The sequence below is a fragment of the Tursiops truncatus genome, chromosome 11, assembly GCF_011762595.2.
Source record: "Tursiops truncatus isolate mTurTru1 chromosome 11, mTurTru1.mat.Y, whole genome shotgun sequence".
Classification (NCBI taxonomy): Eukaryota; Metazoa; Chordata; class Mammalia; order Artiodactyla; family Delphinidae; genus Tursiops; species Tursiops truncatus.
This window is the reverse complement of record NC_047044.1, coordinates 51,433,273-51,456,339: the sequence shown is the minus strand read 5'-3', so window position 1 is coordinate 51,456,339 and position 23,067 is coordinate 51,433,273. Positions and strand designations below refer to the sequence as shown.

Below are 23,067 nucleotides of genomic sequence, written 5' to 3'. Positions count from 1 at the left end.
GCAGGCTCAGCGGTCATGGCTCACGGGCCCAGCCGCTCCGCGGTATGTGGGATCTTCCCGGACCGGGGCACGAACCCGTGTCCCCTGTATCGGCAGGCGGACTCTCAACCAGTGCGCCACCAGGGAAACCCTGGAGGAGGATTCTTAATAGGTCGTTAAGGAGGCTTCTCAAGTTTGATTCCCACATCGAGGTCCACAATGTTGCAGCGTTCCTACAAAAAGACACAGATTTACATGGAGCTAAAGTCTGTACACATCCATATTAATAGATTTTTTTGTTGTTATTCATGGAAAGATGTGATAATAATAATTCTCCTTTTTAGAGGAGGAACTAAATTTGCAAACAGTATTGGGCTGTGAGTTCAGGAGTCCTGGATTCTGTTTTTGATGTTTCTGGATTTTCTGCAAATCATCTTGCTAGCCTTTGTTCACCAGTTTGTAAAAACAGTATTCTTCTTGGGGACTTACTGGTGACTTTTCTTCAGGGTGTCTCATTGAAGAAAATACATTTTCTCTTTCAAGTTTTAGCCGTTGTATTTGAGAGTGGGGAGGATTCACCCCACATCAGAAAAACATGACAGATTTCCCAGGGAAATGACCATCTCTCTCTGCCCTCCCAGCCTGACCATTAAAAAAAAAATTAGTTGCAATGAATTCATCCCTTTATATGAGTGAAAGTGAAAGTTGAACAATGAGTAGAAGGCGTCCTCATTACAGTTGTTGCTAATAATTAACCCACCTGTGGGAAGACCCGTGGCATGTGAAATTTGCTCCACTTGTGTCGACCAGTCGCCTTCAGCATCCAGTGGTGTCCGTGTCCTTGCCACGGATGGCTGGGACCAGCCTCTCTTAAACTTTCCCATTAAGTTAATGCTCTTTGCACTTGAATTTCAGTCTGTGTTTTACTTGAAACCACATCCAGAGGGGTGTCAGTGCTGTGACTATAGTTAGGGAATGTGAGCCTCAGAATGAGTAAATGACCTGAGTTTTCCCAGTAAATCAACCTAATTCTCCTCTCAATTCATAGAATCATGAAATCTGAGCTCCTTGGGGATCATCTAGTCCAACACACTCATTTTACAGATGAGGAAATTGGAGGCTCAGAAGCGCTAATAAGATGGTTGTAACTACCTCACATCCATTAGGATGGCTGCTATTAAAAAAAAAAAAAACCCAGAAAATAAGTGTTGGCAAGAATGTGTGAAAAGTTGAAACCTGTGTACACTTTTGGAGGGAAAGTAAAATGGTGCTGCTGCTATGGAAAATGGTATGACTGTTCCCCCCCAAATTAAAAATAGAATTACCATGAGATCCAGCGTTCTTCTGGGTATACAGTCGTCTCTAGATGTCTGCAGCATATGGTTCCAGGACCAGCTGTGGACACCAAAATCCACGAATGCTCAAGTTTCTCTGTATCTACAGCTCCACATCTGTGGAATCAATCAACTGCAGATCGTGTAGAACTGTAGTATTCATTGAAAAAATCTGTGTATAAGTGGACCGGCACAGTTCAAACCCATGTTGTTCAAGGGTCAGCTGTATACCCCAAAGAATTGAAAATAGGGTCTGGAAAAGGTATCTGTACATCCACGTTTATACCAACATTATTCGCAATAGCCAAAAGGTGGAAGCGCCCCAAGTGTCTATTGATGGATGAATGGATAAACAAAATGTGGTTTATACATATGGTGGAATCTTTTTTAAAAAATTTATTTATTTTTGGCTCGAGTATAGTTGCTTTGCACTGCTGTGTCAGTTTCTCCTGTACAGCAAAGTGAATCAGCCATACGTATACATATATCCCCTCTTTTTTTGGATTTCCTTCCCATTTAGGTCACCATAGAGCACCGAGTAGAGTTCCCTCTGCTGTACGGTAGGTTCTTATTAGTTATCTGTTTTATACATAGTAGTGTATATATGTCAATCCCAATCTCCCAATTCATCCATACGTTTGAGAGTGGTATCCATACATTTGTTCTCTACGTCTGTGTCTCTATTTCTGTTTTGCAAATAAGTACATCTATACCATTTTTCTAGATTCCACATATATGTGTTAATATACATTTTTTTCTCTTTCTGACTTACTTCACTCTGTATGACAGTCTCTAGGTCCATCCATGTCTCTGCAGATGATACAATTTCATTCCTTTTTATGGCTGAGTAATATTCCTTTGTATATATGTACCACATCTTCTTTGTCCATTCCATTCCATGTTGATGGACATTTAGTTTGCTTCCATGTCCTGGCTATTGTAAATAGTGCTGCAGCGAACATTGGTGCGCATGTATCTTTTTGAATTATGGTTTTCTCAGGGTATATGCCCAGGAGTGGGATTGCTGGGTCATATGGTAGTTCTAGTTTTAGATTTTTAAGGAACCTCCATATTGTTCTCCATAGTGGCTGTATCAATTTACATTCCCACCAATAGTGTAAGAGGGTTCCCATTTCTCCACACCCTCTCCAGCATCTATTGTTTGTAGATTTTTTGATGATGGCCATTCTGACTGGTGTGAGGTGATACCTCACTGTAGCTTTCTGTTTTTGATTGTTCACATTTATTTTATTTGGCCTCACCCATTTCTCAACATTTAGGACTAGTGTTTTGTTTTTTTTTAATTAATTTTTATTAGAGTATGGTTGCCTCATTGTAGTTTCGATTTGCATTTCTCTAATAATTAGTGATGTTGAGCAGCTAGCTTTTCATGTGCTTCTTGGCCACCTGTATGTCTTCTTTGGAGAAGTGTCTATTTAGGTCTTCTGCCCATTTTTGGATTGGGTTGTTTGTTCTTTTGATATTGAGCTGCATGAGCTGCTTGTATATTTTGGAGATTAATCCCTTGTCAGTTGCTTCGTTTGCAAATATTTTCTCCCATTCTCAGGGTTGTCTTCGTCTTGTTTATGGGTTCCTTTGCTGTGCAAAAGCTTTTAAGTTTCATTAGGTCCCATTTGTTTATTTTTGTTTTTATTTTCATTACTCTAGGAGGTGGATCAAAAAAGACCTTGCTGCAATTTATGTCAAAGGATGTTCTGCCTATGTTTTCCTCTAAGAGTTTTATAGTGTCTGGTCTTACATTTAGGTCTTTAATCCATTTTGAGTTTATTTTTGTGTGTGGTGTTAAGGAGTATTCTGATTTCAATATGTTACATGTAACCATCCAGTTTTGCCAGCACCACTTATTGAAGAGACTGTCTTTTCTCCATTGTATATTCTTGACATAGGGTAGAATCTTATTCCTCCTCGAAAAGGAAGGAAATTCTGACATGCTACAACGTGGATGAACCTTGAGGGCAGTATGCTAAGTGAAATAATCCAGTCACAAAAAGACAGATAGGTACCCCTTATATGAGGCACCTAGAATCGTGAAATTCATAGAGACGGAAAGTAGAATGGTGGTTGCCAGGGGCTTGGAGGAGGGAGGATGGGGAATTGTATAATGGATGACAGAGTTTCAGTTTGGGAAGATGAAGGTTCTGGAGACTGGTTGCACGACAGTTCAACGCTACTGGACTACACGCTAAAAATGGTTAAGATGGTAAATTTTATGATACGTGTATTTTATCCCCCGCCCCCCCCGCCCCTCACCGAAAGAGCTTATGTCCACATGGATAGGTGGCGTTTCATTTACTCTCAACTATTCTGTGCTTGTCCTAATACGCCATTAATGATATTCTTTCCACAAAATTAATCATGCATCGGACGCTAAAGCATCCTTCCCCCAACCGGTTTGTCACTGCCCAGAAAAATAATTTTCACTGTTGATGTGTGGATGCTGTTTGACTCTCCATCCTCCTCTCTTCAGATCACACCTTCCCACTCTGTGCTCCAGGCAGGATGCATTAGAGGTGGTACTTAAAGTTCACCGCATTCTCTCTCGCCACATGCTCTTTGCTTTGGTACTCTTTTCTCTGCTATATGGTAACTTCTACTTTTAGGATTCAGCTGAGGCATCATTCCTTCTGGAAAGTACTTTTGACCCCAGAGTCTGAATTTGGTGCTTCCTCTGGTCAGGCTTGTCCTGGCTACGTGGAATTGTCCTGCTCTGTTTCCCGGTCTGCATCTCACGCCGGACTGTGCCTTACTTACTCGATGTTCCCAGTGTCGAGCACACCGCTTGCACAGGGTAGGGGCTCAAAAACCTTTGCCAGAAGATGAACTGTGTCTTGGAAGATACTGCTGTAAGAGAGACATATTCAAAACTGCCCAACACCAGTCGCTGATCTGCAACTCTCCGGCTTTTTTTTAAAGTTCATTTTGAATCATTGTGGTAAAATACATGCAACATAAACGTTGCCATCTTAACCATGTTTAAGAGCTTAGTTCATTGGTATTAAGTAGAGTCATATTGCTGTGCAACCGTCACCACCATCCATCTCCAGAAGTCTTCATCTTGCAAAACGGAAACTCTGCACCCCTTAAACAATGACTCCCTATTCCTCTCTCTCCTCAGTCCCTGGCAACCACTATTGGGTATGTGTCCTTTTGTGACGTGCTTATTTCATTCAGCATAACGTCCTCAAGGTTCATCTATGTAGTAGTAGCATGTGTCAGAATTGCCTTCATTTTTAAGGCTGAATAACATGCCACCATATGTATGTACCACATTTATGCATTCATCCATTGATGGACACTTGGGTTGCTTCCACCCCTTGGCTATTGTGAATAATGCTGCTGTGAACATGGGGTAGCTCTGACTTCTTAAGCATGACAGGTCTGTCTTTGTGCCGTCCATACAGCACCACATAAAAAACACACCTTTTAGACCCTGAATTCTTACATCCTCCATCCTGAACCATTTTTCTCCATCCATCTGCTTTCTGTCCTCTTCCAGTCTCCCCAGCGTTGACCTTGTGACTTGTTTTCTTCACTTAGAACTGCGTCTGTGGTTTCAGTCTGGGTTCATACACAACCCCTTGTCTGTGGTTTCGGATCAGTCAAGAAGACTTGCTTCTCTACCTCGTGGAGTTTGGGATCTCTTGACAGAATGTCTCCCCCTCCTCCTACCCCTCTACTTTCTCCACCCCACCAGGCTTTTCTCTTCCGCTTTGCCACCTATTCCCATTGGAGAAGGGAGGCTCCACTGGCAGCAGCCCTCCCATGCTCTGTTCGGCGTGAAGCCCCCCTTCCTTACCCTTGGCCCCTACTGCTCCCCCTTCCCCCATTTCCCATGATTGCAAGGCCTTGGAGAAATGAAAAGTGACCTCTTGAACTAAAGACAATTGCAAAATATAGCCACCACTCCCAACAGCCCTTGTTAGTAGATTGGGTGGGAGAGTGGCTAGTTTCACATCTGTCCTGACTGGGGCCATCCTGCTTCTCCTCTGTCATGTGCTGTCTGTCCCTGCAGCACTGTCTTTTTTTAAAAAAAATTTTTGTTGGAGTATAGTTGATTTGCAATGTTGTGTTAGTTTCAGGTGTACAGCTAAGTGAATTAGTTATACATATAGCCACTCTTTTTTAGATTATTTCCCCATAAGGGCCATTACACAGTGTTGCGTAGAGTTCCTTGTGCTATACAGCAGGTTCTTATTAGTTATCTATTTTATATATAGTAATGTGGATGGACCTAGAGATTGTCATACTGAGTGAAGTAAGTGAGACACAGAAAGACAAATATCATATGATACCACTTATATGTGGAATCTAAAAAAGGGTACAAATGAACTTATTTACAAAACAGAAGTAGAGTCACGGATGTAAAAAACAAACTTATGGTTACCAGGGGATAAGGGGGGAGGGATAAATAGGGGGATTGGGACTGACATATAAGCACTGTCTTTTCACTCTAAACCTGAACACTTAGGTTGCTTCCATTGGAGTGCGTGTATTTTTTGCGAATTAGTGTTTTTGTTTTATTCAGATATATACCCAGGAGTGGAATTGCTGAGTCATATGGTAGTTCTATTTTTAGTTTTTTGAGAATCCTCCACAGTGGCTGCACCAACTTACATTACCACCAACAGTGTACGAGGGTTCCCTTTTCTCCAGATCCTTGCCAACATTTGTTATTTGTGTTCTTTTTGATGATAGCCATTCTGACCAGTTGTACACCAAATTTTGTAAAGCAACTGTTGGACATACAGCAAGGAAGCATCTGAAGCATTGACTCACTGCATCAAATCTTTAACATCAGTGAGTGGTTAATGAGAATTTTCTGCTGTCTGTGATATTGTGCAAGAGTTTTCAAACACTTTTAAAAAAATTAAAAAAAATTTTTTTATTTTTGCAGTACGCGGGCCTCTCACTGTTGTGGCCTCTCCTGTTGCGGAGCATGGGCTCCAGATGCGCAGGCTCAGCGGCATGGCTCACGGGCCCAGCCGCTCCGCGTCATGTGGGATCTTCCCGGACCGGGGCACAAACCTGCGTCCCTTGCATTGGCAGGCGGACTCTCAACCACTGCGCCACCAGGGAAGCCCTCAAACACATTTTTAAAAGTCTGGGCAACTTAGTTTGAATCATCTTGAATGTTATCCTAACTCTGAGATACAGTGATTGTGACAGCTGGCCCCTGCACAAGAGGGAACACAACAATGGCACAAAAATTATTTGAGACTGATTATACCCCAAGTCCTCATCATTTAACATTTTCTCTCTATGGAGAGGGTCTTTGGTTTGTTGCTTTCTCAAATAATGAACCAGCTTCCTGTCTCCTGAAAATTATTTTCAGAGACAAAATCATATCTGCAGTCTCTTGGGGGAACTTCAAGGTGGCCCAGATTTTTCCTGGATGAGTTATAGGGTGGGTTGATGCAGAAAGAATTGCCCCATGAGGTCTCCACCAAGCCCCATCTCGCTGTGGGTTCTAATGAACTCCTGCATGCCCTGCCACGTATCCTATAGGACACAGCTGGTCTTCTGTAATCCTCACCTAAGAGCTTCACTCATTTGCTCTGGCATCATGGAATCTTTCCGTTTACCTGGCAGTGCTGGGCTGACCCTGTTGATGCTGCTTCTCTATCATCTCTACCAGTATCTTGTTTGTTTTAGTAGGTAAATAATAAGAGGGGAGTTTGAGGAAATTATGGATGTTTCATTCACTTGGTAACATCAATGAGACTGTGAACAAGTCTCCTTCCAGAACTTCCAAAGTGTTTTTGATCCTGCTCAGATCAAAAATACCTGGCTATATTTTATTGGTTTGGTGTGGCTTTGCAGTGAGATAGACCTGGGTTCAAATCCCAACTCCACCACTTATTAGTTATATGGCCTTGGGAAACTTATTTAACCTCTTTGTTTTTTCCTTCTTTTTTTCCTTCCTTCCTTCAGGAATAAAAAAAAAAATCAGAAAAGTACAAGGAAAAATACAATAAATCCCCATACTCCCACCACTCAGAATTAACTATTTATATTTGAATATATCTTCTTGCCCTCCCCCACCCCCATGCTTAGGAAAAAATTACCCTGATAATATAGGTGTACACTCTCCTTTTACTCCCCATTTCTTGGGGAATAATGTTTACCTTGTTGGGTTAAAATGAGATAAGATACTTAAACACCTAGCCCAGTGCCTGATCCACAGCAGACAGCTGGTACAGGTAGTTGTTACTTATTTTTCTCCTCCCATGCTTACTTTTCTCCTGGTGCATCTCCATTAGAAAATTTAGTACTGGAACATTGACAAACTTAGAAAAATTATTTTTTTGACAAACTCTTTCTCCTTCTAGGGTGTATTTGTAACCCCCCCCAACCCCAACTCGAGGAATTGATGTTGATGCATGTAGAAATGGATAGAATACACCATACAACTTATTTATATGGCAAATAATAAAAATACATTGAGGGCTTCCCTGGTGGCGCAGTGGTCGAGAGTCCGTCTGCCGATGCAGGGGACACGGGTTCGTGCCCCGGTCCGGGAAGATCCCACATGCCGCGGAGCAGCTGGGCCCGTGAGCCATGGCCACTGAGCCTGCGCGTCCGGAGCCTGTGCTCCGCAACGGGAGAGGCCACAACAGTGAGAGGTCCGCGTACCGCAAAAAAAAAAAAAAAAAAAAAAAAAAATACATTGAAAGACCAGAACTTTCTGATGAATGATGGACTACCTTTGGGAAACCCTTTAAAACAAAATGATTGAACCAAATTTTAGAAAACTGCATGCATTATTTAAAAAAGCTGTAATATTGGAGGAATAGAAAGATTGAGAAGAAAATTGCTTACTTAAACTCTGCTGTGAAAGATTGATTTCTTCCCTGTAGTGATCTCGCAAAGCAAGAGGCTGTTGGGTAACTGATGCTGGGGCTTTGTTAGTTTATGAAGAGCAGGGAAGGATTAGCTTGTCTGCACTGAAGTGAATTCTCCCCAAGTAACATGCTTGAAAAAAAAATCAAGATGATGAGAAATGTGAACAGTTTGTCAGTTTAAATGGATGTTCCCTTTTATGGGCTTCCTAGACTGGTTTCGCACTAAAATCTCTGCCCGGATGGAAGGTAACATAATTAAAGTGCAAAGATGCTTGAGTGACCAGGTGGCATCATTTATAATCTGCAACAATGTTGATGTATAAGCTTAAAATAGTTTTCCTTTAAAAAAATATTCTGCGTGTCTTTAATACTATATATTAATGGCACAATAAGTCATTTACTATAAGAACTTACTGTAAGACAGACAGCATAAGTGCTTTCTCTGTATCATTCGATCCTTGGAATAATGCTTAAGAAGTAGATAGTTTTCCCATTTTATGGATGAGGAAACTGAGATAATTAACTTACCCAAGTTTAGATAGTTACTGAGTGGTGGAACCAGGTTTCAAATCCAGGTAGCTGGTTCTAGAGTCTGATTTTAGCTGCTATACTATGCTGACTGCCGTTATATCTAGAATTTCAGGAGCGTCTTTCACCCGATGAGTAGAGCAACTATGTGATATTTGAGCATCTTATATTTTGGAAACTTGTCAGGGAGACTAAGAATAGTGATTGTGGATTTTTGGGGGGTACATTGCATAAATGTCAGTCAAAATATCTTTTCATAAACACATCTGCTTATTTCTCTTGTAGTTGAATAAAAAGCCCTTTTTTAATGAGTGGGAAGGTCTAGCTCTCTTCTTGATGTGATGAGTTTATGATGTTATTGTTCATGTTCATGTACTGAGTGTCGAAAGTGTATGAGCCCCATGCTGGCTGCAGGCAGGGAAGGGGAGAGATCCAACAAAGAAGAAGTCTTAGTCCTGGTGCTCAAAGCAGTTTATGATCTATTGAGAAGCCTATAAACAATTCAAGGGCATGGATGAATCAGACGTGGGGGTGGGATAAGTGTGGCATCTGAAATACAGGTTTTAATGTGGGTACCATTTAAAAATGTCCAGTCAGCAAGATCCCAACCTGATACTCTTTGTGTCATAGATGCAATTAAAAAATTTTACTGGGCTTCCCTGGTGGCGCAGTGGTTGAGAGTCCGCCTGCCGATGCAGGGGACATGGGTTCGGGCCCCGGTCTGGGAAGATCCCACGTGCCGCGGAGTGGCTGGGCCCGTGAGTCATGGCCGCTGAGCCTGCGCGTCCAGAGCCTGTGCTCCGCAACGGGAGAGGCCACAGCAGTGAGAGGCCTGCGTACCGCAAAAAAAAAAAAAAAAATTTTACTGAGTCCCTACTGTATTTCAGGCCCTGTGAAAGAAAATTATTCTGTATTTTCCTAAAATACACTGTGGTACTTAGTTTTCAAGTATTAGGAAGGTTTAAAGTTTAGAGAAACCAGGGTTAACTTTATTTAGCCATAATCTATTCCCTCCTTAGGAGCTGGTGTATCTGATTGAAGCTGGTGTTAGGCCAGAGTGACATACTGCCAAGTGACACTCTGTGGTAAGGTGGTACTAAAGATGGTGGTAATTCAAGGTGCCAGCGCTGCTATTTTAAGTACATGAATATATAATGGGCCACACTCGTATTGTTTCTCGAAGAGAAGGAGTACATCGGAAGTATATTTATTAAAAGGGTCTGCTTTGTTAGGAGTTTTTCTCTAGTACCAAAACTTTAAGTTGACTTGCAAAAACTAGAACACATAGGACCATTTTTAAGACTACACTGGTGAATTCCTGTATCTGTGGAGGTAAAGGTAAAAGTGGATGTAAGTCACCCGATATGCTACCCTTTGAAATGCTGAGGCCTGTATTGGCTGACATACCATAAAATTTCTCTTACCTCCAAGTATCTGTCACCCGTATAATTCAGGAGACATGCATTTTCCTTTTAATGTAGTTCCCAAGATGATTTGCAGTTCCTTTCTAACATGTGTCCTGGACTCTCAGACAATGAGAATAATAATATAACGTAAGGTTTTTAGTAAATACATAAAAATTCAGTTTGTTCAGAATTCTTTTTTTTTGCGATACGCGGGCCTCTCACTGTTGTGGCCTCTCCCGTTGCGGAGCAAAGGCTCCGCGGCCATGGCTCACGGGCCCAGCCGTTCCGCGGCATGTGGGATCTTCCCGGACCGGGGCACAAACCCGCGTCCCCTGCATTGGCAGGTGAACTCTCAACCACTGCGCCACCAGGGAAGCCCCAGAATTCTCTTTTTAAGTAAAGAAAGTATAATGGTACATTTAAAAAAATATCCTTAATAAGGATTGAAGCCAACTGGATCTCTTCTGCTTAAACTTCAGTTTACCTGAAACTATAACAATCCAATGCTGTATTCTCCCAGCATTATAGTTGGTCAGGATTTGTATTGGATTGAGGAAATCTTACAGAGTAAGAAACCTGAATATCAGTTCAGTTGCTTTCAGAGAATCATAGTGTTGGAAGCTGTTTTACTGATACTGATGCTTGAAACTCACCTCGTTTTAAATGCCCTTTCACAGCACTCCTGACTGCTGGGCTTGCAGTCTTTGCCTGAGAACTCCAAAGAAAGGACATTTATGATCTCCTGAGGCCCTTTTATGACAGTTATAGTGTCCTTAAATTTTGATGTCTGCCTCTCTATAACCCCATTTAGCAGTTCTGGTTTTGCACTTTGGAGCAAACATGAAGCTAACCTCAGTTTTCCTCCCATTGAGTGAGGGCACCAGGGTAAGAAGGCAAAAGAGGAGCATCTGGTGAGGACCTGGGACCTCAGAGGACCCAGGACCTGGGTGTTCTGGCCGGGCAGACTTTCCCTGTGGGTCAGGTCCTGATCCTGTGCTGGGCGGCAGACTTCTGGATAGACCGCGAGCGGGGCCATTTTAACCTTTATCTTGTACGATTATCAACAAACACTAAGGAGGACACCCCAGTGCACATGTATTGAGTGCCGGCTTTATACCACTACTGTGTTAGAATCTTGACTTTCATTATGCCACCTAATTCTCACAAGTACTCAGGTAAGTATTGTTAATTCTCAAGATGAGGAAACCGAAGCGCAGAAATTTTAAGTAACTTGCCCAAGGGCATAGAGCTAGTAAGTATGGACGTTGGCATTCTAATCTTGGTCTCCCCGCCACGTGGGCAGGCCCTTTCTGATACACCACATTGCCTCCTGAGGCCTTTCAGGTGAAGCTTTTATGAGCTCCCTCATCAGTTCACATGTTCTACACTCTTCTCTTCTGAATAAATACATCTGGGAGATCTAAGGCTCCCAGGCCAGCCAAGCCAACATTCATGTTAATTCAAATCTCTCTCCTCTTCCTGATACCTCTCTGGTCTTACCATCAAAGTTAAGCATATTATTTTCAAAGGTATCACCTTTTTTTCTCACTAGGAATATATATTCCTAAGCCAAACTGATCTGCATCAATAGGTATGAGAAACCTCTCCTTTCATATCCCTCAACTGGGTCAAAAAGGATCTCAGAATGGCTTAATATAAAGGTTGGGAAATCTTAGCTAAATAGTCATTTGTGACCAGGTTGAACAATGATTTCATCTTCTAAAGTGATGGGTCTCACAAAGTGAGAGAGAGGCATGGACATATATACACTACCAAACGTAAGGTAGATAGTGGGAAGCAGCTGCATAGCACAGGGAGATCAGCTCGATGCTTTGTGACCGCCTGGAGGGGTGGGATAGGGAGGGTGGGAGGGAGGGAGACGCAAGAGGGAAGAGATATGGGAACATATGTATATGTATAACTGATTCACTTTGTTATAAAGCAGAAGCTAACACACCATTGTAAAGCAATTATACTCCAATAAAGATGTAAAAAAAAAAACAAAAAATAAAATAAAATAAAGTGATGGGTCTCAGTCTTCCAGACTGAGATCCACTCCTGATGTGCAAATAAAGGGCTGAATATCATAATTATGAGAAGAACACAGATGAGCTTGGTCTTTGGCCTGCTTTCAGCTGAAATTTAATAGTTCAATAAAATGAAGCCCTGGGAAAACATTGGAATGTATGATACCTAGGAGGAGGTAGAGATAATGGTATCCCTCCAAGTACTTGCATAGTATTTAATTAATTAATTTTAATTGAATTATCGTTGATGTACAACGTTTATAAGTTACAGATGTACAATATAGTGGTTCACAATTTTTAAAGGTTATACTCCATTTATAATTATTGTGTTTGCTATAATCACACTCCCTGACTTCAGACTATACTATAAAGCTACAGTAAACAAAACAGTATGGTGCTGGGAAGACTGGACAGCTACATATAAAACAATGAAATTAGAACATTCTCTAACATCATGTACAAAAATAAAGCCTAAATGTAAGACTGGATACCATAAATCTCCTAGGGAAAAACTTAGGTAGAACACTCTGACAAAAATCGCAGCAATATTTTTTTGCATAGTATTTTATTTTTATTTTTTTTAAACATTTTTATTGGAGTATAATTGCTTTACAATGATGTGTTAGTTTCTGCTTTATAACGTAGTGAATCAGTTATACATATACATATATCCCCATATCTCTTCCCTTTTCTGTCTCCCTCCCTCCCACCCTCCTTATCCCACCCTTCTAGCTGGTCACAAAGCACCAAGCTGATCTCCCTGTGCTATGTGACTGCTTCCCACTAGCTATCTATTTCACATTTGGTAGTGTATGTATGTCCATATATACACTACCACTCTCTCACTTTGTCCTAGTTTACCCTTCCCCCTCCCTGTGTCCTCAGGTCCATTCTCTAGTAGGTCTGCATTTTTATTCCCATCTTGCCCCTAGGTTCTTCATGACCATTTTTTTTTCTTTTTTAGATTCCATATATATGTGTTAGCATATGGTATTTGTTTTTCTCTTTCTGAGTTACTTCACTCTGTATGACAGACTCTAGGTCTATCCACCTCACTACAAATAACTCAATTTCATTCTTTTTATGGCTGAGTAATATTCCATTGTATATATGTGCCACATCTTCTTTATCCTTTCACCATTGATGGACACTTAGGTTGCTTCCATGTCCTGACTATTGTAAATAGAGCTGCAATGAACATTGTTGTACATGACTCTTTTTTTTTTTTTTTTTTTTGCGGTATGTGGGCCTCTCACTGTTGTGTTCTCTCCCCTTGAGGAGCACAGGCTCCAGATGCACAGGCTCAGCGGCCATGGCTCACGGGCCCAGCCGCTCCACGGCATGTGGCATCCTCCCGGACCGGGGCACAAACCCGTGTCCCCTGCATCAGCAGGCAGACTCTCAACCACTGCGCCACCAGGGAAGCCCCATGACTCTTTTTGAATTATGGTTTTCTCAGGGTATATGCCCAGTAGTGGGATTGCTGTGTCATATGGTAGTTCTATTTTTAGTCTTTTAAGGACCCTCCATACTGTTCTCCATAGTGACTGTATCAATATACATTCCCACCAACAGTATATGAGGGTTCCCTTTTCTCCACACCCTCTCCAGCATTATTGTTTGTACATTTTTTGTTGATGGCCATTCTGACTGGTGTGAGATGATGTCGCATTGTAGTTTTGATTTTGCATAGTATTTTAAATGAACCTTTCACACTGTCCTATCACTACCCACTTTGTCCCTCAGTAAACTGTAAGCTTCTTGAGGGTAGAGAACATACTGAATTCATACTTTTATTCCCCACAGGCCATGGCACAATGCCTTTCCCACAGCAGTTGAGGAATAAATGTTTATTTCACTAATGAACGAATGAATAAAAGAAGTAGGAAGATGTCTTGTATGGGCAACATAAACCTACCTCAAGTGGTGCTGAATCAGTTTCAGTTATTCTGAAGCAAGAAAATACTTACTAGAAAATAGAAAATCTTGGGTTAGCTATGCATCTGAAGTTACATGGACCTGGATGCAGGGTTTTACGTGTATTTCCACTATGGTACTGTGAAATTCCTAGCTTCACTCCAGCTAGGAATTAAATCTTTATATTAGATAAGTTTTGAATTTGAAACTTTCTGGCCTGTAAATAAAACCGGTTATTCTTAAAATACTTCGTCCAAAATATTTGAGTGTGCTTGGGGGGAATGTTAAGAGTGGTTTTGGTTTTGAAAATATCTGATTAAAATGAATGGTCCTGGAAAGCGTAAGCAGGGACTATTGGGAGGTAGAAGACGGTGCTGAGTGTGATTCGGTGTTGGAATGTCCAAGCTTCTCTGTACCACGCTGGACAGAATCCTTTCTCTGTGATAAGCAAAATACAAAAGCTACACCTGATTGTCTTCAAGGATGCCTGTATTTAAGTAGAGAAATAGGTTTTTATGACTAAGAAGGGAAACCATACAAAAAGAAAACAAAATGTCCCATGTACGTCATGTGATGTGTCAGATAATTGTAAGGTTTTTCCTTTCCCCTTGGTTTCTTCCTGCTGTCCCGCTTCTGTCTCTTTCATGAGGGAAGGTGGTTATGATGCTCGTCTCCATGAGCTCATAGTTTTGTGGGCTCCGTCCTGGATAATGAGTTGAAGGAGCTGCTTATTAAGGCCCTGCTCTTAAGTAGTTCTGAGGAGAGTGGTAGCTTCTTATGTGACTGATCACAGTTTACCATCCATTTAGGAGATATTACTTTTCCTATTTACGAGTTGCTCACAGACCTTCAGAAATGGTGGGGAGAGCAGAGAGGAGAAGAGTGACTTTTATGCCACTAGACCACCACCCTTTTCATTAGCACAAGTGCCAAGACGTACCATCTCCTGCCCGATGGGAGACAGTGCTGGGCCTGATGTTCGGTACAATCTCTTCTGATCCTTTGAGACTTGTGGGTTGGAGAACAGCTGCCAGGGGCCTCTGAAAGCCGTGAGGATGAGTTCCAGGCTCACCTCCTCAGAGCAGACCAGCTCCCTGTGTTTTCTCTCTCTTTGCTGTAGAGAGAGCTTTTTCCGGAGCTTTTTCTCTCGGTAACTGTCACCATTGGCTCTGTTCAGTCCCTGAAGATAAACACATAGGCCCTTTGTATTTTAAGATTTTACTGTTAGGGCTTCCCTGGTGGTGCAGTGGTTGAGAGTCCGCCTGCCGATGCGGGGTACATGGGTTCGTGCCCCGGTCCGGGAAGATCCCACATGCCGCGGAGCGGCTGGGCCCGTGAGCCATGGCCGTTGAGCCTGCGCGTCCGGAGCCTGTGCTCCGCAACGGGAGAGGCCACAATAGTAAGAGGCCTGTGTACCGCAAAAAAAAAAAAAAAAAACCCAACGATTTTACTGTTAGACGAAAGTAACATCATTAGGAAACCACAGGAATCCCAGACCTGATTCCCTTCTGGAAGCCCCGTGGGACATAGCTTTTATTTATGCTGGACTTGCTTTTTCTTCTGGCTTGTCCCCTTTCTCCATTAAAGGAATAGTTTGCTCTCAAGGAAGCCTCACTGCCAGCACATAAGCCTGAAGATGCAGGGGTAGCTGAATGACCCCTACTTCCTTGTTTTGGCCTGGGAGCTTAGATCTCTGGGGATGTACCATGGGTATTGGACTCTCTGAGACATTCAGAGTATTTCCTCAAAGCACTCATTTTCTTTAGCAAGCCAGTAACAGATTCTCATTCGATGTGAAGTTTTCCTTTTCCCAAACTCAGCTTAAATCATAACTGCTCTGGACCATGCCAAGGTATGATTCGCCCAAATGTGAATTCATTGATATTATTTGATTAGTAAAAATCACTCAGTGAAGAGTGATGGTAAGTTGGCTTTGGCTGGAAATCTCACCAGCTGAGATCCTCAAGCAGAGCTCATGCTGGCATTGTTTCCTCTGCAGGTTGACTTCAGATGACTTCTTTTGCGTTTGGAAAACAATATTCCAGACACGAATAAGAAACTATGAGTCATACAATAAATATAATGCTAGGCTTGTGCCATGGCTGTTTTTAGAGCATTGTATTTTAGTGCTTAATTATCTGTTTGCTACGAAAGTTGGCAGTCTTGGCTTTCCTCTCCAATGTAAACAAAATAATATTATTTAATTCCTTCATTATGTATTGCTTTAATAGTAGAAACTTAAATTTTTTTGTGTGAGTTTCAACTTCTATGTAGTTTAGCATGGGAAGTTTTCAAGAAAGCATTTTTTTTTAAGTCAGTTTTTTCTTGTAATAAATCTGAGTGAAAGAAAATTTTTATCTTGAAAGTAAACAAGCCCCTGTCACTAATAGTAAGAAAAATGCTGTAACTGAAGAATTTCAGAGACAGGCCTTTTTGTCAGCCGTGACACATCTGGGTGGGTTGGCAATCTAGGGTCTACACTTCAGCTTTGGCAGCCCAGAAATTTGATTTCTTCAGCTCACTGAGAGTTGAGCAAACTCAGGGATATTGACTGCTGTTAACTGGTCAGCGTGTCCTCTCCTCAGCGGCAAAGTCTCTATGGGAAGCCAAATGACAATCAAAAGTTTGCTTGGTGAGCAGGGAGTCCGAGCCAAAGGGTGTGGGATGGTCTGAGTGGTGGACGTCAGCCAGGCCTGTACGTCCTCCTTTCTACCCCAGAGGCAGTGTTGTAAAGCAGAGCCCATTGCTCCTCCTCTTGGCCGGCGAGGCTGTCTTTCCTGCTGGCCCACTGCTAAAACTGAGCATGAACAGCCTTTTTGTTAAAAGAGAACATGAACCCTCTATGGTTTGAGAAGGTGAGAGCTCTGGAAGACGATACTGTGCATGCACTTACCACCTTGGTCTGGATTTTCCCTCTCCTTCCAGTTTTCTTCCTTTAACTATGGGTGTTCATTCACCCAGGGGTCTGTGTTGCCCTCTAAAAAACTGTCCAAAGCCAAACACCAGATATCTTTCAGTTATCGTTCTCAGGCCAGAGCAGTCAAGGGACATCTTAATAAAATGAAGAGAAAGCTGAAGGAGAACAAACATGTACTGAAACTGTAAGCATCGGGCTGAATAAGTGTAGATTTCTGTACCTGAGATTGGTGTGAAATGTTGGGAAATCTAAGCTAAACAGTTCATCACAACCAGGCGCAATAATGATTTTATCTTCTAAAGTGATGAGGCAGGCTACTGCCTGTTTCAAGGCATCTTTATCTCAGTCAGGTGGGCATAACTGAATAGCTTCTATATCCCTATCAGCTGGCGTTACTGTTGCAGATGACCAATGTCATTTTAACAGATTTTTATATGTGAAATGTATATTTCATGCTTAGTGTTATATCATTTCTGACATTGTCCTCAAATTCTGAGGGCAATTCACAAAGTCCAGAATGTGCTGATTACAAAATAAGTGTGCCAGAGTTGTGTGAAGGACTTCTTTTTTAGTTCTTTCAGAATATCATAAGAAATGCATTTTTTAAAAAGTTAATACTTTCAATCAATAGCAGCCATTGTTTTTTTAAAATTTATTTATTTATATGTAAGTATAGTTGATTTACAATGTTGCATTAGTTTCTGGTGTACAACAAAGTAATTCAGTTATAAATATATATATATATAAAATATTCTTTTTCATATTCTTTTCTATTATGGTTTATTACAGGATACTGATTATAGTTCCCTGTGCTATAGAGTAGACCTTATTGTTTATCTGTTTTATATATAATACTTTGTATCTGCTAATCCCAAACTCCTAATTTATCCCTCCCCCACCTCCTTTTCCCTTTGGTAACCATAAGTTTGTTTTCTATGTCTGTGAGTCTGTTTCATAAATAAGTTCATAAGTTCATTTGTGTCATGTTTTAGATTCCACATATAAATGATATCATATGATATTTGTCTTTCTCTTTCTGACTTATTTCACTTAGTATGATAGTCTGTAGGTCCATCCATGTTGCTGCAAATGGCAAAAATTACATTCTTTTTTATGGATGAATAGTATTCCATTGTATATATGTCACATCTTCTTTATCCATTCATCTGTCGATTAGCAGTCATTGTTTTTGATGCTCAAAGTGTTCCATCTTTGGCCAATAGTATCCTATCTGTATGGCTCTCATGTCTTTTTTTTTTTTGGTACGCGGGCTTCTCACTGTTGTGGCCTCTCCCGTCGCAGAGCACAGGCTCCGGACGCGCAGGCTCAGCGGCCATGGCTCACGGGCCCAGCCGCTCCGTGGCATGTGGGAGCTTCCCGGACCGGGGCACGAACCCGTGTCCCCTGCATCGGCAGGCGGACTCTCAACCACTGAGCCACCAGGGAAGCCCCTCTCATGTCTTTTTGACATAACCCCTTTAGTCTTGGAGCACATCCTTCCTTCCTGAATTCATCAATATATTTCAGGCTCATCTTGTACTTTTTCTGGCCCAGAACTGGAATCAGTTGCACCTCAAAGGAGCCCTGGTTCCTTTTAGTGGGGAATGGTTTTTAGAGACCACATCCTGAGTGCTGGGGGTGTTCATTGCTGCTGGGTTGTCCTTAGTTCTAAACCTATTCAGTGGCTTTATATGTATTTTTGAAAAGAAAAAAGATGAGTTCATACAATTATTTCCATTTAAAATATACTATTGCAGGATTAAAAAAAACTTAATTTCTTTGGTTGCACACCTGTATTTTCTGTTACACTGAAAACATCTTGGTTTCTTTTGACCTTAACATATTTATTTATTTTTTCACTAAGAAAACATGTAGACTTTAATATTCGAGTAAGAAATTCACAGAAAATATCATATAACTGCTTAGTTAACATACCAAAAAAGTTCAATTGCACTACTAATAAAAAATGCCAATAAAAACAACAAAATGACAGTTCTCTTTATCAAATCAGCAAGTGTTTAAATGATAATACTGAGAGCTGTTGAAGATGGAGGATGAAAATGTGTCAATCAGAGACTAAACTGGTATAATCCTTTAAGATTTAATTTAGCAATATATGTCATATAGATGATTATGCCTTTAGATCCAATAACCCCACTGTGGAAATTCATTTTAGGTGTTCAAAAATCTAGTAAAGCTTAGTCAACAAAGATATCCATCACATTACTTAGTGAAACATTTAAAATCACCCCAAATTAGCAGACTGATTATGATGTTAACATAATTATTTATTTAGGTTATCCTATAGTGTACATAAGAATTAAGAAATAACACCAATATTATTAATAACAGTAATGCTACTGAATGACATTTAAGATTTCTTTGCAGCTCTTTTTGCCCTTGAAGTCTATACCACCATTGATACACAGGCATAACACTACACTCTAAAACAACTTACTCATCTTTTCTGTGTTCTTATGCCATCAACAGGATTTCTAGTTAGGTTCATTTGTTTCCATTCATTTTCAAATTTTAGGGTTTTCTTTTTGCTTGATTTATTAATATTATTAATATAAGATGTTATTCCAGAGTCAAAACTACATAAGGCACATCTAGAGAAATCTGTTTTCTATTCCTCTCTCTTCTACACTCTTCCCTTCCACATAAATACTTTTTAGTTGTTTTTAATCCATCTGGTGTTCCTTCTCTAAATATTAGCATATACAAATATCTTTGTATTTCCCTCCATATGCTTTCCTTTCTTATGACTTATTCATCTTTATGATTAATATCCACTGGTGAATGTCATAATGTCGTAGTTTAAGAATGATTTAGAAAAAAAGTAATTATCACTAACCATTCTGCCTGCTGAAGTCTCTGGCTGGAGAGACGGAGGAAGCACTTAAAAAAAAAACCCTGCTTTTAATGGAACACTTTTATCTTGAAGTCTACTCTTCCAAAAGAAACAACCATTATTATAATAATAATTATGTTATAGATTTAATTAATGTACAAAGTATATATTAATAGTAATATATAATAATAATTTTAACGTGCTTCCTATGCCTCTCTAAGATGCCAAGAAAAAGAGTTTAACACAATTTGGGATGAAGCTGGTGCTTCACCTTCCACCAACGTTCCCGCCGCGCTGCTAGATTCTTCCTGCGGTCTGTTGACCGACTCTTGCAAGACTGCTCAGATGAGGTGGGCACTTGCATCTCGCTGGCGTTCTGCACCTGAGACTCGCTCCCTTGGGTGCTCCCTCCTGCACCTCCCAGATCTTGGGAGAGGCACGGAAATCTGTCACTGCTTCTGGTCCCCGGGCGCAGTTGCTCAGCCCCCCGCTCCTGGGCTCCGGGTCTCTGCGGCTGCCCAGTGCAGGTGCCGCGAGCTGGCGGGGCGCTCGGGAGCTAAGGCAGCCCCGCCTGCGCACGGTGATGCCGGGATTGGGGGCGGGAGCGTTGCCTCCGTCTCCGCGCGCTCGCTCGCTCGCTCCCGCCCTCCTCCCCGCCCCAAGTCCTCTCCTGCCTCAGCCTTGCAGGCTCCGCACTGCAGATCCCTGCCGGCCGCCTCGCGCTTGGCGGCTCCCGCGGTGCTCCGCAGGGTCCCTTGACCCCCGAGCACTTTTGCTGCTTTCGAGAGACCCTTGACTGACCGGTCTTGCCGAGCCCCACGCGTGCGAAGCCGCTGCGCCGGCGGGACAGCGAGGACCCAGGCGGACGGCGGCCGCACGGGAGCCCAGGGCGCTCTCGGATGCGGCAGGACAAGCTGACCGGCTCCCTTAGGCGCGGAGGGAGATGCCTGAAACGTCAGGGCGGCGGCGGCGGCAGCGGTGGCGGCAGCGGTGGCGGCGGCGTGGGCACCATCCTGAGCAATGTGCTCAAGAAACGCAGCTGCATTTCCCGGACCGCGCCCCGGCTGCTCTGCACCCTGGAGCCGGGTGAGGACCCGGGGAGGCAGATGGGGCACTGGAAAGTAGCGTGGCGCCCCCGGAGCTGGTGCCTCTGCCTCAGCCGAACTCCGCGTAGGCCAGGGAACAGTCGCCGGCCGCCCGGTGCTGGGTACCGCGGCTGGGCGCAGGCGGGGCTGGGTCGGCCTGGGAGGGAAGAGCGCGGACCGAGGCCTGGGCGGGGGCAGCGGCCTCCCACGGCGCGGAGGACCGGCTGCTCCCGCCGGCTGCCCGTGCGCCCCCATCCCACCGCCTGTGTGCGGTCCAGCCCTGCTTGTGCCGGGAGCTGCTGGCGAGCGATGCGCTCGGTTTTCTCCGAGTGGTGGGAAAGTGTTGGCGGCTACCCGGGCTATCAGAGGCCGAGCAACCAGTTGTGTTTCGGACCCACAAGAAGCCACACCTTGAAAGAGGTGTGTGAGGCAGGAGAAAGGCACAGGTCTGATGCTTGTTGTCAGAAGAGGAGGCAGTGACCGCGAAGGAAAAAATCGGGTGCATTTTCTTGAGGGTCCCTGCTTCGTGAGTGCCGGGATCGTCTCACCTGGAGCCTCTAATTTGTGTGTCCGGGTGGAGAGCGGGCAGGAAACACTCCTGCAAAGTAGAGATTCTTTCTATAGGTAAAGACTGAGAGTTCTCCTGGCTGTGCTAGGCTAGGCCCTTTCTGCTGTCAGCCTGTGTTTACACATCCCTGCTTCTCCAGGCTGCATAACTCCGCGCTTGCTCCACCACCCGGCATCCCTCCGCAGGGTTTTATGAGGCCGGCCCTGGCGCGCGGGCCCCTGGACATAAGGCTTTCCGGCTAGGGGTGGCCGCAGAGGGAGCCGGCTGTACTCGTACCCGTGCGTAGCGCACACTTGTCCCTGGAGTGGCACCAGCTGGCTTCCAGGTGGGTTTGTCCTCCCCCAACCCCACCCCATCCCACCTCCCAGCGCCTTTGGGGACCTGCTGTCCTGAGGCTGCAGGGGAGAATCTGTCGAGGCACCGAGCCTCAAAGGGTGGAACACGTCGCTGCCTTTCCGAACCTCGTGGTTTCTTTGTTTTTCTCCCCAAGGAAGTGTCTAGTTGCAGAGACTGTAGTAGTTATTCACCGTCTTCCTTTAGCCTTAAAAAAAGAAACCTCCTTCCCACGTTAAAAGTGTTTTGTATTTCTGAATCCGGAACAGCCAGTGATTACCAGATGAAACATAAACCTTCTCCCCTCCCTTATTCAATTAGAAGAAAATAGGTGGAAATGACCTGATTTCAGCTTTTGCCTGCAGGCAGCGAATGATCAATTCCGGTTAAATCCTGTAACTCATTTTTGATAGTGAGAAAATAGTTGTGATTTTGACTAACCCCAGCCGGGTTTCAGCTCGGCAAGGCGATGGGCATCGTGCCCAGCAGGTACTTCTGAAAAAAGTCAAGGGAGCATATTCGGTCATACATGCAAGGAATCCGAGGCTTTTAGGTCGGTTGAAATAGGAGCGTGGGACCGAATTTCCTGGTCTTTGTTACAATAAAGCAAACGTCATGACTATACGCTCCTCCATTCAGCACCCTGTGTATGGACAGCAACCTCACAAAGAGGTCCGTTTTATCGTGTCTTAAATCATGCGCGCCAGCTGGAGGCACTCTTGTGGTCTTTGTATCATTGTGCTGCACTGAGGCAGGACTTAATTTAAACCATCTCAGAGAATTGGGAATCCGTCGGGGTACTTAATATACCTTCGAAGAAGGAAATCTTATCTATCTAGGCAGAGTATGGTTTTGGCCCTGAAGCTCTGAAGAGAATGATCAGGGCATTGGTTGAATGCCTGGGATTCTCTATCACACACAGCTTGACTTTAGAAATCTAGGACCCAACTCATGTATACACAGTATTCTTCTAGGACTCCAAGAAGGACATCTTCATACTGTCACGGGCCTGGGCAAATCAGACACATCTCTTTTCAGCTTCTTGACTCCATATATGTTTTTTAAAAGACACCCGCATAGCACAGGGAGATCAGCTCGGTGCTTTGTGACCACCTAGAGGGGTGGGATAAGGAGGGTGGGAGGGAGGGAGACACAAGAGGGAAGAGATATGAGGATATATGTATATGTATAGCTGATTCACTTTGTTATAAAGCAGAAACTAAGACACCATTGTAAAGCAATTATACTCCAATAAA

At 43.1% G+C, this 23,067-nt stretch overlaps 1 protein-coding gene across 4 annotated transcripts in view; it reads left to right on the top strand.

Annotated features, from left to right (window-relative positions):
- The window catches only part of TBC1D30 (TBC1 domain family member 30), an 83,970-nt gene that overhangs the window by 19,716 nt on the left and 41,187 nt on the right, over window positions 1-23,067 (top strand). Inside the window, exon 1 of one of the 4 annotated variants that reach the window (XM_073788416.1) lies at window positions 20,527-20,911. The exons of 2 other annotated variants lie outside the window; for them this stretch is intronic. In XM_073788416.1, coding sequence (XP_073644517.1) covers window positions 20,725-20,911 — 187 coding nt within the window. In that variant the 5' untranslated portion in view covers window positions 20,527-20,724. Of the gene's footprint in view, window positions 1-20,526; window positions 20,912-23,067 lie in introns of those variants that run through there. One more of the 4 variants, XM_033866347.2, reaches the window with a different exon arrangement.